This window comes from Labeo rohita, chromosome 1, assembly GCF_022985175.1.
Source record: "Labeo rohita strain BAU-BD-2019 chromosome 1, IGBB_LRoh.1.0, whole genome shotgun sequence".
Classification (NCBI taxonomy): domain Eukaryota; kingdom Metazoa; phylum Chordata; class Actinopteri; order Cypriniformes; family Cyprinidae; genus Labeo; species Labeo rohita.
The window spans coordinates 43,003,891-43,018,236 of NC_066869.1; the positions used below are offsets into that span (position 1 = coordinate 43,003,891).

Sequence of the window (14,346 nt, forward strand, 5' to 3'; positions counted from 1 at the left end):
ACGTCTACAGACAGTGGCGGTTCTACACGGAGGCCTAGGGAGGCCCGTGCCTCTGTAGACATGTCCCTGGCCACCCCTGTGGCCCCCCCGTGCTGACCAAATAAAACAATTATGAATTTATTAAGATTTTACACACGAGCGCCAAAAGCGGAACTAACGCGACGCATCGTTCTACACGGGTAAATTAGAGCGGCGAACCGAAACACTGTGGCGCTGCTCGGTGAATGAGAGCGCAGCAACAGCTAACTACTCTTGGATAGAGGAGCTACGATTCATTTCTCCTGTTGCAAGAGTCGAAGGTAAGCGAAACAATTTCATCTCGTGAGTGACTTGTTGTTCTTGCACATAACCGTGTTACTTTTGTTTTTCACACTGATAATGAAATCAAGTTTGTAAATGGCTGGTTTCGAGATGTTTAAAAGCTTGGTAACACTTTTACATTTGTTACTGTATTTGTTAATCTTTGTTAACGTTAATTCATAAAAAATATACAGCTGTTCATGTTAGTTCCATAATAAATGTTTGTATGATTTTAAAGTAAAATAAAGTTTATAATCTTTAAATATCATTTGTTGTCATTTTTTAATGTGCCCCTCTGGTTAAACACTGGCCCCTTCTTGGCCCCCCTAGTAAAATTTGTCTAGAACCGCCACTGTCTACAGATTAAAACAATTTAACGTTGGCATATTTAAAAACTCCTCTCTTTTTTTATGTACACTACCGTTCAAAAGTAAGACTTGTAATAGTCTTTAAAGAAGTCTCTTATGCTCATCAAGGCTGCATTTATTTGATTAAAAATATAGAAAAAAAACAGTAATATTGCAAAATGTTTTTACAATATAAAATAATGTTTTTTATTTTAACATACTTTAGAATTTATTCCTGTGATGAAAAGCTGAATTTTTATCAGCTGTCACTCCAGTCTTAAGTGTCACATGATCCTTCAGAAATCATTCTAATATGCGGATTTATTATTAGAATGATCAATGTTGGATAATATCAACAGTTGTGCTGCCAAATATTTTTTGGAACCTGTGATTTTTTTTTTTTTTTTTTTTTTTTTCAGGATTCTTTCATGAATAACAAGTTTAAAAAGTACAGTGTTTATTCAAAATATAAATATTTTATAACAATGTAAATTATTTATTATTTTTTATTAAACAATTTATTGATCATCTAGACAAAATATCTAAAGAAATCTAAAAACAGTTTGCATATGTTTTTTGTTGAGTTCGGAGGGCCAAATTGATCAAAAATATACAGTTTGGTGCAGTTGCTTATGTTTATATGGCCAAAAAAAGTAAAATGAAACTCTGACAGCTTGTAATGTAAGTCTGTCTTTCTATGGCTGAGACTTCCGGTTCATTGGCCGCTATAGAGAAATAACCAGAAGAATAAAAATGTGTAGTAAACAGTAAAACAGTTTGCACTACAAACCAGTGTAAGTAAGAGTAAAATAATACATTATAATAATACAGTGCCCTCCACTAATATTGGCACCCTTGGTAAATATGAGCAAAGACGGCTATGAAAATAAATCTGCTTTGTTTATCTTTATGATCTTACATTCAAAAAAATCACAAAATGCTAACCTTTCATTGAAGTAAAACAATTAAAAGTGGGGGGAAACTTACGTTATGAAATAAATGCTTTTCTCATATGCATGTTGGGTGCAATTATTGGCACCCTTAGAGATTATAATGAGTAAAATATCTCTGAAGTATATTCCCATTCATATTTGCATTTATTTAGCACACTAGAATGACTAGGAGTATGATACTGTCCAGCCATGACTTCCTGTTTCACAGGATTATAAATATGAAGAGCACAAAGGCCAAATTTCCTTAATCATCCATCACAAGGAATAAAACCAAATAATATAGTTCTGATGTGCAGAACAAGATTGTTGAGCTTCACAAAATAGAAAATGGCTGTAAGAAAAGAGCTAAAGGATTGAAAATCCCAATTTCCATTATTAGGACAATAATTCAGAATTCTAATTAAACTAAAGATGTTACAAATCTGCCTGGAAAAGGACGTGTGTCTATATCGTCTTAATGCATGGTGAAGAGGAGAGTTTAAGTGTCCAAAGATTCTCCAAGGATCACAGTAGGAGAATTGCAGAGATTAGTTGAGTCTTGGGGCCAAAAGACTAAAAAAAAAATTCAAACAGCCCCTACGTCACCACATGTTGTTCAGGAGGGTTTTAAGAAAAATCCTCCTTGCTCATCCAAAAACAAACTCTAGCATATTCAGTTGTCAGACACGACTTAAATTTTAAACGGGACTGGCTTCTGTGGTCAGATGAAACTTAAAAAAAAGAGCTTTCTGGCAGCAAACACTCAAGATAGGTTTGGTACAAAAAGTACCCCATGCCCACGGTTAAATATACTGCTGGATCTTTAATGTTGTGGGCTTATTTTTCTGCCAGAGGTCCTGGACATCTTGTTCAGACACATGGCATCATGGATTCTAGCAAATACCAACAGATAAAAAATGTAAACCTGACTGCATCTGTTAGAAGCTCATTACTAACATCTGTTAGTAATGAGCTGTAGTTGGATCTTCCATCAGGACAGTGATCCAAATCAAACATCAAAATCAACACAAAAATGTGTCACTGAGCATAAAATGAAGCTTCTGCCATTGCCGTCCCAGTTGCCTGACCTGAACCCTATAGAAAATGCGTGAGGTGAACTGAAGAGAAGAAGCACCAGCATGGAGCTGGGAAACTAAAGGATCTGAAGAGTTTCTGTATGAAGGAATAGTCTCTGATCTCTTGTCAGGTGTTCTCCAAACTCTTCAGGTATTAAAGAAGATTTATTCTTACAGCCACCTTTGCTCATATTTACCAAGGGTGCCAATATTAGTGGAGGGCACTGTATAGTAACACACCACTTTGCAATATCAAACAGTAAAATGAGCTGTTTTGTAGCAGATGAGACCAGAAGCCAGACCCATAAAATTTGCAAATGGTCATGCCCGCTCTTATGCGAAGAAAAAGGTAGATAACACAATCTCTGCAGTTGTTATTGTTGCTTGCAAAACATAGTGCAATGCAGTACAATGATGACTGAGAGATATAAATGCTGAAAGGGAAATAAACATTCCTCAAAAGCCTGATGTATCATATTTTAACATGATTTTTCATAAAAAAGCATTTATAATCAAGTAAACCTAAGTTGCTGCTGTGCATTAAGTGTTTATTTACATTTACTTCATAAAAATAAGTAAACATTTAACAGCAAAAAGACATGTTTACCACAAACTATCAACCATAAGACTGAAGGCATGTAGCAGATTATGGACAATTGAGAAATTTGCATATTAAATATGATATAGTAGTCTTTATAGGGTTAAATGAAACTCATCAATGAGCTATACTGCCACTGAAATTAAAAAAAATGATATTTAAGGAGCTTTTGATTACATTTCACAAAAAGTACTGGCATGTAGAGACAAAAATTGGTAACACTTTTCCTATTTAATGTATAAACATTTAACCTGTTCTGAACCATGTTATATGTTGTTTCATAAGTACAAGAGTTATAAAGCAGCAGGTGTTACGTAGAACTGGGGCATGTGAGGACTTTGACAGGAGACGCACAGTGACCTCTGGTTGTATGGGTAATTTACGTCTGGAGTATAAGGTCCTGAAAGGGTGGAGCATCAATAGACTCTTAAATGTTCATTACACCTGGAAGCTTGTCACCTTGTCTACCTGAGTCTTTCCAGCTCCATGGATGTATGTGATCTAAAAATGTTGCCTGTTGGGGAAAATTATGACACACAAGTGTTTGTAAAGGTGCCGGGCCCAACTCTGACATACCAGAATATTCACTACTGCGTCAGAGAAAGCCGTGGACTGTGCCGCAAGAGAGGACCTGAGCGAGAAATCCTGAAAAATGTCAGGTTAGTGTCTGTGTGTGTTTATGTGCTGTACTTTTTGAGCAATGTTGTCTGGGCACTTTCCCACTGAGAATGGGTAACAAATTTCTATCTGGGCACTAGATCCCCCGGTTGCCTGTTGACGGCAACATTGCATAAAAAGTTGCCCCGTGTATCATCACCTTTAGAGCAGATGCTTCATATTTCACATCTTACATAGACCATATTCAGCAAAGCATACTGCTGTGCAGTCAAATTTGATTATTAAATTTGATTAATAATTTTGATACCGATAACAGTTATCTTTAAGATAAGCATCCGAGATAAGGAACTGTGATGAATGTTTTTTAAATGTCAGAACACAATAAATATAACCAGCTCTATTAATGTTTTCTGTTATTGTATAATGCACGTCAATCAATACTTTATATTCTTTACCATAACAATAACACATATTTAAAGATTATGTAATTTCTTTGTATATAGACTGCTCTTTTATTGCATATGTCATAATGAAATCAGATAACCCAAAAATGTGCCTTATGTAATAGCATTTAAATCAGCTGTTAAATAAAAACGTGGCTGTCAAACTCAAATGTATTATTTAGTATGGTAAATTATGCAATACTGTTCAAAAGTTTTGGATCTGTAAAATTTTTGGAATGTTTTTGAAAGAATCATTTATGCTCATGAAGGTGGCAATTATTATATCAAAAGTAAAAACAGTAATATTTTGAAATATTGTTACAATTTAAAATATCTCTTTTCAATTTTAATATTTAACCCTTTAACTGTCACCGTCCCCTCTTATTACAAATAAATCCTAATCTAACCATGACAAACAATATATATCGTTGGGAAGATCTAAGACTCCTAAATTAATATTTTACCACTGTTTTGTGTTACAAATTATGTAGGAAAAAGTAATAGATTAATTTATGACAAGAGTGCACCTCAAAAATCTACATCATGACAGTTCTGACCTTTGTTACAAAAAGACTTTCTTCTTTGCCTTTTTCCCTATCACGCAATAGAAGTTTTAAGAAATTATAACTGAAAACTTGAAATCTCAAAATTCATCCTTTGAAAACCATTTTAAAATCAGACATTGCATTACCATGGAAATTGTACATCAAAATCATATTACAAAATGTTTTCGTTCATGAATTATAAAAATGTAACTTTGGATAGTGCATTTTCATGTCTGGTTTCAAGATAGGGAGTGACAGTTAAGGGGTTAAAAATGTAATATATTCCTGTGATGGTAAAGCAGAATTTTCAATTTTAATTCTAATATGCTGATTTATGCTCAAGAAACATTTATTTTTATTATTATTATTATTATTAAACAGTCACTGTGCTTAATATTTGTGGGGATTTGTTTTTCAGGATTTACTGAATAGAAAGTTAAAAGAACAGCATTTATTTGAAATAGAAATCTTTTGTAAAATGATGCATGTCTTAACTGTAATGTCTTTACTCTTTTGAACAATTTAATTCATCCTTACTGAATAAAAGTATTAATTTCTATGTTTTGAATGCTAGTGTATAAAATGTATAAAGTATATAGTAAATATTTGTAACTTTAGGAGCTGTTTTTTTTTTTTTTTTTTTTTTTACTATTTCCACCTGATTTGTCTCTTGATAAAGTACTTTTTCACTGATGAAATCTCTTGTATGATTTAATTTAGATGTTGCCACATAAATATTTTTACAGTGCGCTTTTATGACTATTTTGCTGTTTCTTCTTTTAGTGGAATCATGAAAACCGGCCTAAATGCAATCATGGGAGCGACAGGAAGCGGCAAAACATCGTAAGACGCTCACCGAATTAACAGCCTATAAGATTACAGCTGAAAACAAGCTGGCAACTACACTCAATTTCTAACCTCTGTTTTTTGTGTGAAGGCTGTTAGATGTGATCGCTGGTAGGAAGGATCCTCGTGGTTTGCGTTCAGGTCAAGTTCTGGTTGACAACAATGTCGTGACTTCTAACCTCCGTCTCATGTCTGCCTATGTCGTACAGGTGAGAATGCAGAATTTTAAAAAGGATTAAGGAATATTCTGCTCTGTTGTGTGACACATGTAAGTGGGAAGATTATTGTGTAATAGAACTATTTTTGTCTCCTGTTTCAGAGTCTTTTGCTGAGCTCAGTATCAAACACAATTATTTAGTTGGTTTAATTCCTAACATTTTCTTTGATCTCTGTCTGTCTGTCTGTGTCCATCTGTAGGATGATATCCTGATGGGCACTCTGACTGTGCGGGAGAATCTCTTATTCTCTGGAAATCTGCGGTTGCCAAGGAAACAGTATTCCACTGCTGATAAGGAAAAAAAAGTGGAGAGCATCATTCAGGAGCTGGGATTAGAGGACTGTGCACACACCAAGGTTAGTCACAAATGCTACTGATGCTTTTTTAGGTCCAATTTAAAAAACAAGAAAAGAAATTTATATAAACATTGTCTTGAATAAATGACTCATTCTTTTTGATCACTTTTGTGGGGCATGTACTCAAAAAGGGTTTTACAATTCTTAGATTGCAAGAGAAAAGGGAAAAAAGTCTCACTAAAATAAAATTAAATAAATATTGAAAATTATTTTATTGTTTAGTTTGGTATAGACTTATTTGTTTTGGATTTAGTTGTATTTACCTTGAATAAGAAGCAGTAAAATAATAGTTCAAAGTTAAAACAAACTTTTGATTTAAAATATTATTATTATTTGAAAAATATCTGTTCAGAAAAGTAAGTCAAGGTCACAAGGTTACAAAGATCTTTAAGAAAGATATTTTTATTACAAGGTATTTATGGTATTAATCGCTCAAAAATCTTTTTACCTAAAAAATGAAATATTAAACATATAAAAATTAATATAAATGAAATTTCGGTAAATAAAATGTTGTGTTTAACACATAAAAAATAATTTATTTAGGCAATTAATGTGTTTTCCTTTTCTCAAAATATTACTGAAAGTTTTAACTAGTATGTAAAATTTTAAAATTATATTATAAAATTATATTGATAAAGACAGAAACATCACTATATTTCTATGTAGGCAAAACATTATATATAACTGGCACAGGTAAATGTGACATTTATTATAATGGCTTTACATGAAGATTGTTTTATGCTCACTTAAATTAAAAGTTTGAATATTTTTAATGTTCTTTAACAGTTTAGGCTTATAAAATGTTACAAAATGGCACAAGTTTTACTGTAATGTTGAATTTCACTCATTGTGTCCTCAGACATTGATACAAAAAATCCATTTAACAGAGCATCAGAATTGGTATCTTTGATATTTGCTATAATTCATAGAACTTTTATAAAGATGCTATTAAACAATTATTTAAAATATACTGTCTTCATATTGTGTCTATGATAATTTAGAGATTCAGTGTGGAAATATATTTACGATAACAAATAGATATGTCTTTCTTCAAGATTGGTACAGAGTTCATAAGAGGTGTATCAGGAGGAGAAAGAAAGCGCTGTAGCATTGGTATGGAGCTCATTACATCTCCTACTCTTCTGTTCCTGGATGAGCCGACCACGGGCCTCGACTCCAATACAGCTAACAGCATCATTGCTCTCTTGCACAAGTACAAACTTATTTTAATAACCCTCCATCAACCTCAGATACAGTGCCTACTGGTTTAGTAACCACTTGAAATCTTTGTGTTTATGTCATTTTATCTTATCACTTCAACTGTCCTGTTTCTCTCATCTGATCCTTCAGGTTGTCACGGGGTGGTAGAACTATAATTTTCTCCATCCACCAGCCACGTTACTCAATCTTCAGGCTTTTTGATCACCTGACACTGCTCCATAAGGGAGAAACCGTTTATGCTGGCCCTGCTGGCAAAGCCATGGACTACTTCCAGAGTCTGGGTATAAAATATATACATATACTTCATATGCTGCTCATTTGAATATGAATGAAAAAAATATCAGAGTGATCTCACCCAACTTAAAAAATATCATTTTTTTTGGACACTATCCACCTTTTTCTTCCTGTAAGAGCGGGCATGGCCATTTGTAATTTTTATGGGTCTGGTTTCCAATCTCATCCGCGTCCAGCTATTTTTAGCTGTGCAAAACAGCTCTTTTGCTGCTTGATATTGCAAATCGGTGTGTCTTACCTTATTATTTTAGTGTATTATCTTAATTATGAACACACTGGTTTGTAGTGCAAACAGTTTTAACGTTTACTGCATGTTGTTATTCTTCTCATTATTTCCCTATAGCAGAACCACCAGAAGTCTCGTCCGTGAAGTGGATAAAAAAAGAATATTTCTCCGTCATGTTTTTAGACATTATTAAATAAATTTTTATTTTCTCCCCTGTTGATTAGGTTATAAATGTGAGGCTTTCAACAACCCTGCAGATTTCTTTTCTGGACATAACAAATGGGGAGATCTCGTCTTCAATGCCAACAGGTGATACACATTCACAGACACTTGAACACTTAAATGAAATGGAGGCATCTTTTTGTGGTATTGTTCAGTCATACGTTTCAGTGGATCAAAAGTTTCTCTCTGTTCCTCAGAGAAGTCATTGGCTGAGCTTTACAAGGAGTCTCAGTACTGTGCTGCTGTCAAAGAAGAGTTGAAAAGTATCACCGGATCACCACATCCCTCATCTAAGGCCAATAGCAAGGCAGCATCCTATGCCACATCATTTTTCTACCAGGTTTGCTTTATAAGAAAATTTTTTTTTTTGCATGTGTGTTCAGTAAATGATTAACGAGTACATTCACTTAACCTGCTGTTGAACTTCAGATTATATCTGTTATCAGGTCAGTTATGGGTGAAATGAACAAAGAGCCATAAACCTTGTCTTTCAGATTTCAGATGGTTTTTGTGTGTATGTGTGCTTACATGAAATCATTTATAGTTGAGGTCAAAAGTTTACATACACCTTGCAGAATCTGCCAAAATAAGAGGGATCATACAAAATGCAGGCTATTTTTTTATTTAGTACTGACCTGAATAAGATATTTCACGTAAAAGTCATTCATATATACACAAGAGAAAAAAATTTCCGTACTTTACAAAAGTTTACATACACTTCTTATTCTTAATACTGTGTAGTTACCTGAATGATCCACAGCTATGTTTATTTTTCTTCAAGTCCCACAAATTCTTTGGTTTTTCATAATTTTTGTGTATTTGAACCCTTTCCAACAATGACTGTATGCTTTTGAGATCCAATCTTTTCACACTGAGGACAACTGAGGGACTCATATGCAACTATTACAGAAGGTTCAAATGCTCACTGATGCTTCAGAAGGAAACACAATGCTTTAAGCTTTTTTTAACTTTTGAACAGAATGAAAATGTGTACATTTTTTTTATTTTGCCTAAAAATCATATTGTTTTTATTTAGTACTGCCCTTCATAAACAGAAGAAGACACTTAAATGTTTCCCAGAAGACAAAATAAGTTAAATGTACTATGATCTTCAAATGCAAAAAGTTTTCACCCCCCCAGCTCTTAATGCATCGTGTTTCCTTCTGAAGCATCATTTGCATATGAATCCCTCAGTTGTCCTCAGTGTAAAAAGATGGATCTCAAAATCATACAGTGATTGTTGGAAAGGATTCAAATACACAAAAATGCTGAAAAACCAAAGAATTTTTGGGACCTGAAGGATTTTTGAGATGAACAAGCAGTTTAACTGTTCAGGACAAATAAGGGATTCATGAACAACTATCACTAAAAAAAAAAAGAAAACACACAGCTGTGGATCATTCAGGTAACAACACAGTATTAAGAATCGAGGGTATATAAACTTTTGAATGGGGTTGTTTCTATAAATTATAAACTATTATTTTCTCTTATGGACTAAATGTCTTTTATGTGAAATATCTTATTCAGGTCAGTACCAACATGCATTTGTATGATCGCTCTTATTTTGGTAAAATAATTAACATTTTGCAGATTCTGCAAGGTGTATGTAAACTTTTGACCTCAACTGTGTGTGTGTTTGTATGTAGTTAAAGGTGGTATGTTGGAGGACAGTGCTGAACGTTGTCAGGAATCCTCAGACCTCATATGCTCAGATTGCAATGAACATTCTCTTTGCTCTGCTGATTGGACTCATCTACTACCAGATGCCTTTAACTCTTCCTGAGGCCTTGCAGAACAGGTACTGATAGATCCATGCATCCATCCATCAATCCATCCATTCTTCATTACTTATAATGTGTATGCGTGTCTGTGTGCAGGATTGGAGCGTTCTTCTTTCTCATCATCAACATGGTGTTTGGCAACCTATCAGCAGTTGAACTCTTCATTAATGAAAGAGCAATCTTTGTGTGAGTATGCTATTAGCAATTATGTCAAGTCACCCTTGTTTTAAAGCAGCTTCACAGCGACAAACAAGAAAATGATGATTTAGTGATGCATCAAATTCAGTTCTGCTGTAAATGACTAAATGAAATCAGTTCTTTGTTGATTGAGTTCAATTCAATAACATAATTGTTCATCAACTGTGAAATGAGTTTATTTTTATCTATAAAGCAGCTTTGTAGAAAACAGCAATGTCATCATTCATCTCAGTTCAGTTCAAATCCAATATGGTCCATTTAGTCAAGTCAATAATAATGCAGAATATTAAGTGCCCCCAACTAAGCAAGCCAAAAGGTGACAGACCGAAACTTGTGGCTTATTTCAAGGCTGCATCACTAGTCAGAAATGTAGACTGATATCTTTCAGAATATTTCAGATTTATTTTACTAACACAAAGGATTTTATTAGTATTAGTTGTTTTGGTTAATAGTAACAGCATTGCAATTTATGTGTCCAGATTCTGTATATATGAAATGTAATTTCTTTTACAAAACCATGCAAGTCTGTTTTTATGTGTGTGTGTGTTTTAGGCACGAGAACTCCGGTGGATATTACCGTACATCTGTGTATTTCCTGTCCAAGGTGTTCGTGGATCTGATACCTAATCGCATTGTGCCGATTCTCATCTTCTCCAGCATTTCTTATTACATGATGGGTTAGCACACATAATGCATTATTAGTATGCTAAATGTAAATGTATACTAAATAAAACATAAATCTGCACAGTAAGTGTACATATATATATTTATTTGTAAACAGGTTTGAATCCATCGTTCACATCCTTCCTGTGCTTTGCATTGACCATGTCTATGGTTAGTCTGGCAGGAGTCAGTTTGGCCTTCCTGGTCAGTGCCAGCGTGAGCTCATTCGCCATGGCCAACGTCCTCATTACCTTGCCTTTTGTCTTCATGATGGTCAGAATTTAAACACACTTACATTATCAGTATGTTCTTGTTCTCCGTCATTCTCTTCTTATTCACTCTTTCTTTTTCTACCTTTGTTGCAGGTATTTGGAGGTTTCCTGGTGAATCTCAACTCGATGCTCAACTGGCTGTCCTGGCTCAAGTGGGCCAGTATTTTCAAATATGGACTAGATGTAAGGAGGAGGAAAAGAATATATAGATTCTCAAATGCAAAAAGTGTTAGCAAAAGAGTGCATCACTTTATCAGATAAGAAGTGCTGATTATACTGCAATTTTGTGTTCTTTTTTCTAGGCTGTGACTATAAATGAAATGAAAGGGCAGGTCTTCTACAATGGCAATGCCACGTAAGTTGCTCAAACTGTACGAAGATAAAGAGCAATTCAAATTAAGTTCACAAAGTTTCACAACTCAACCTCTTGCATCATGACAGACACATGCACTACCGTTCAAATGCTTGGGGTCAGATTTGATATTCTTAAAGCAATTAAAACTTTTATTCAGCAAGCATTTATTATTTTTACCCCTCACACAAAAGATATTCTTTGAGTCACTGATCAATTAAGTTAACTTGATAAGCAAACCTAGATTTTTACGTCTTATATTTGGTTTCTTTCTCATTGTCAGACTAACAGGAGAGATGTATCTGCAGTCTCAAGGGATTGACTACAGTGTGTGGGGCTTCTGGCAGAACCAGGTGGCTCTTTTGGGCATTATACTGGTGTGTATGGTGTTTGCATACATACAGTTACTCAGGATCAACCGCTGGAAATAATGCACGTGTTCTTTGTAACACATTCATTCGTACACAGTTTAATTTCATCATTTTTTTATTTACACCAAGTGCATTTCTGTCCAAGTTCAGTTGTCTGTGTAAATCAGGGGTCAGCAAACTATGGTATGCATGCAATAGAGAAACATGCATGCCGATGTACATTTTGAGGTAACCTTTACAGCCTGTTAGGAGCTAAATACTATTAAAGTGTGAAAATTAATGGTCTATAGATGTGTGACCGATGCGCTTATGAGGCGCTTTAGATCAGTTCTGTGGCGTGTTTTTTTGTTTCGAAATGTTTCAAAGTTTCAATGGATCGTATTCCTTTTATTTAATGATATAATTGATATTGCACTTCATATATTACTATTTCAATAAAAAAATGCAATGGTATTGCAAAAACTGCTTTTTATGCATAGGCTATGTTATTTTTGGGACTGAGTTTTTTTTGTAGTTATATAGTTTTGACCAGCAGGTGTCACCAGCGTGTGGCGTTTCGAATGCTTCGAAACAGTGAATCGTGTTGATTCAATTGATTCGAATCTTCACTAGCTTTCGTTTAGCTTTAGTCATACTACGCGATTCAGTGCATGACAGCTTACAGTTTTTTTCTGTATTTGTTGATCGTAGTAATACTATTAAATAAATTATATATATATATATATATATATATATATATATTTTTTTCTGGTTATTTTTAAGTTGGTACGAATCACAATGACGGCGTTGTGATTCACATACAGTGGTGTTCAGTAGGGTCACACTGTTAATCTGTTATTCAAATTCTAATTTAAACATTACAATTAACTAACTTTTAGGACAGTTTCTTTTATTGAACAGTTTAAAATATCTTTTTGGCATAGTGGTTAAACAAAACAATAAAAATGGCACTTCATGCTCAAAAGGTTGCTGACCCCTGATGTAAATTATAATATTTAAAAGTAATTATTCATCTAGCCTTTTGGGGATTGACACAGGATACTTTTTTGAAAATGTGAAATGCTCTGTAAAGTTAAAACAGACATGTTGTACAACTATCTGTATTTAAATGCTTTTCTGCTCAATTTAGTAAAGTTATTAGTTAAAATGATTCATGAAAAGTAATCTGACTAAATGTTTATCTTGTTTTTAAATGTTTATCACAGTTGTGCAGTTGGATGATTAACTCAACTTTATAGTTACTGACATATAGCCTTTGTGGCATGTAAATATAAAAATATATGTATATATATATATATATATTTAATGAAAACAAAGTTCCCAATTGTGACCCTGGACCACAAAACCAGTTATAAGTCGCTGGGGTATATTTGTCACAATAGCCAACAATACATTGTGTGGGTCAAGATTATCAGTTTTTCTTTTATGCCAAAAATCATTAGGTTATTAATAAAGATCATGTTCCATGAAGATATTTAGTAAATATCCTACCATAAATATATCAAAACATAATTTTTTATTTTTTAATTTTTGACTTAATTTGAACAACTCTAAAGGCGATTTTCTCAATATTTAGATTTTTTGCACCCTCAAATAGTTATATCTCAGCCAAATCCTATCCTAACAAACCATACACCAATGGAGAGCTTTTTAATTCAGCTTTTATGATGCATAAATCTCAATTTAAAAACATTTTGTGGTTCAGGGTCACAATTCTTTGTGCACATGGAATGCATGTTCTACAAAAATATATTTTGCTCTGTTTAACTAATATATTAATTATAGCCTATACTTTAAAACCAATAAATTTCATGTATTTTAATCTGTATTTTTTATAACAATAATAAAATTTAAATGTGCATGTAAGTTTGTGTGCTTAAGTGAATGCATGTGAAAATGTTTTCCTTTTATAGGAAGTGTTGAGTAATTTAACCACTAGGCGGCAGCAGCGTTCTAAGTCATGACCTGCTGCAGGGTTGCCAGGTTTTCACAACAAAACCCGCCCAATTGCTACTCAAAACTAACCCAGTCACGGTTTTTTGTCGGGGTTCCCCTGGTAAATACATATTTCGGGAGCTAAATATGACGTTATTGGGGTTACTTCAACCCACGGACATCAAAAACAACCCGCGGCAACAGCGTTAAAAGTTGCCCAATTCTGTGGGAAAACCCTTGGCAACACTGACCTGCTGTCACTTACACATTCCTCCATGTCTTCCGCTGCACTGTTATTAATCACACACACTAAACTACTGTATTGTCGGAAGTAGTTTGAATATTATCTATTAACATAGTAGCTATTAACTGAAATTTGTCATTCTGTCTTTTAAGGTAACATATAGAGTACCTAAACTATGCGAGGCAATTGTTTACTGGATATTTTCATACTGAGGAAAGTAAATTCTCAGCTCAGCACTCTTTGTTTATCTATAACAGCAATTTGAAGTGAAATGTCTCAGTCATATAAT

General features: G+C 33.9%; 1 protein-coding gene across 1 annotated transcript; it reads left to right on the plus strand.

Annotated features, from left to right (window-relative positions):
* Positions 1–1,109: 1,109 nt before the first annotated feature.
* abcg2b (ATP-binding cassette, sub-family G (WHITE), member 2b) lies at positions 1,110–13,732 on the plus strand. Its single transcript, XM_051118558.1, is given in 16 exon segments — positions 1,110–3,912; positions 5,643–5,702; positions 5,797–5,914; positions 6,123–6,278; positions 7,334–7,491; positions 7,629–7,780; positions 8,244–8,281; positions 8,283–8,328; positions 8,439–8,581; positions 9,888–10,039; positions 10,119–10,208; positions 10,773–10,897; positions 11,002–11,156; positions 11,249–11,338; positions 11,458–11,510; positions 11,791–13,732. Coding segments are annotated over 16 exon segments (1,857 nt in total). The 5' UTR covers positions 1,110–3,739; the 3' UTR covers positions 11,939–13,732.
* Positions 13,733–14,346: the final 614 nt, after the last annotated feature.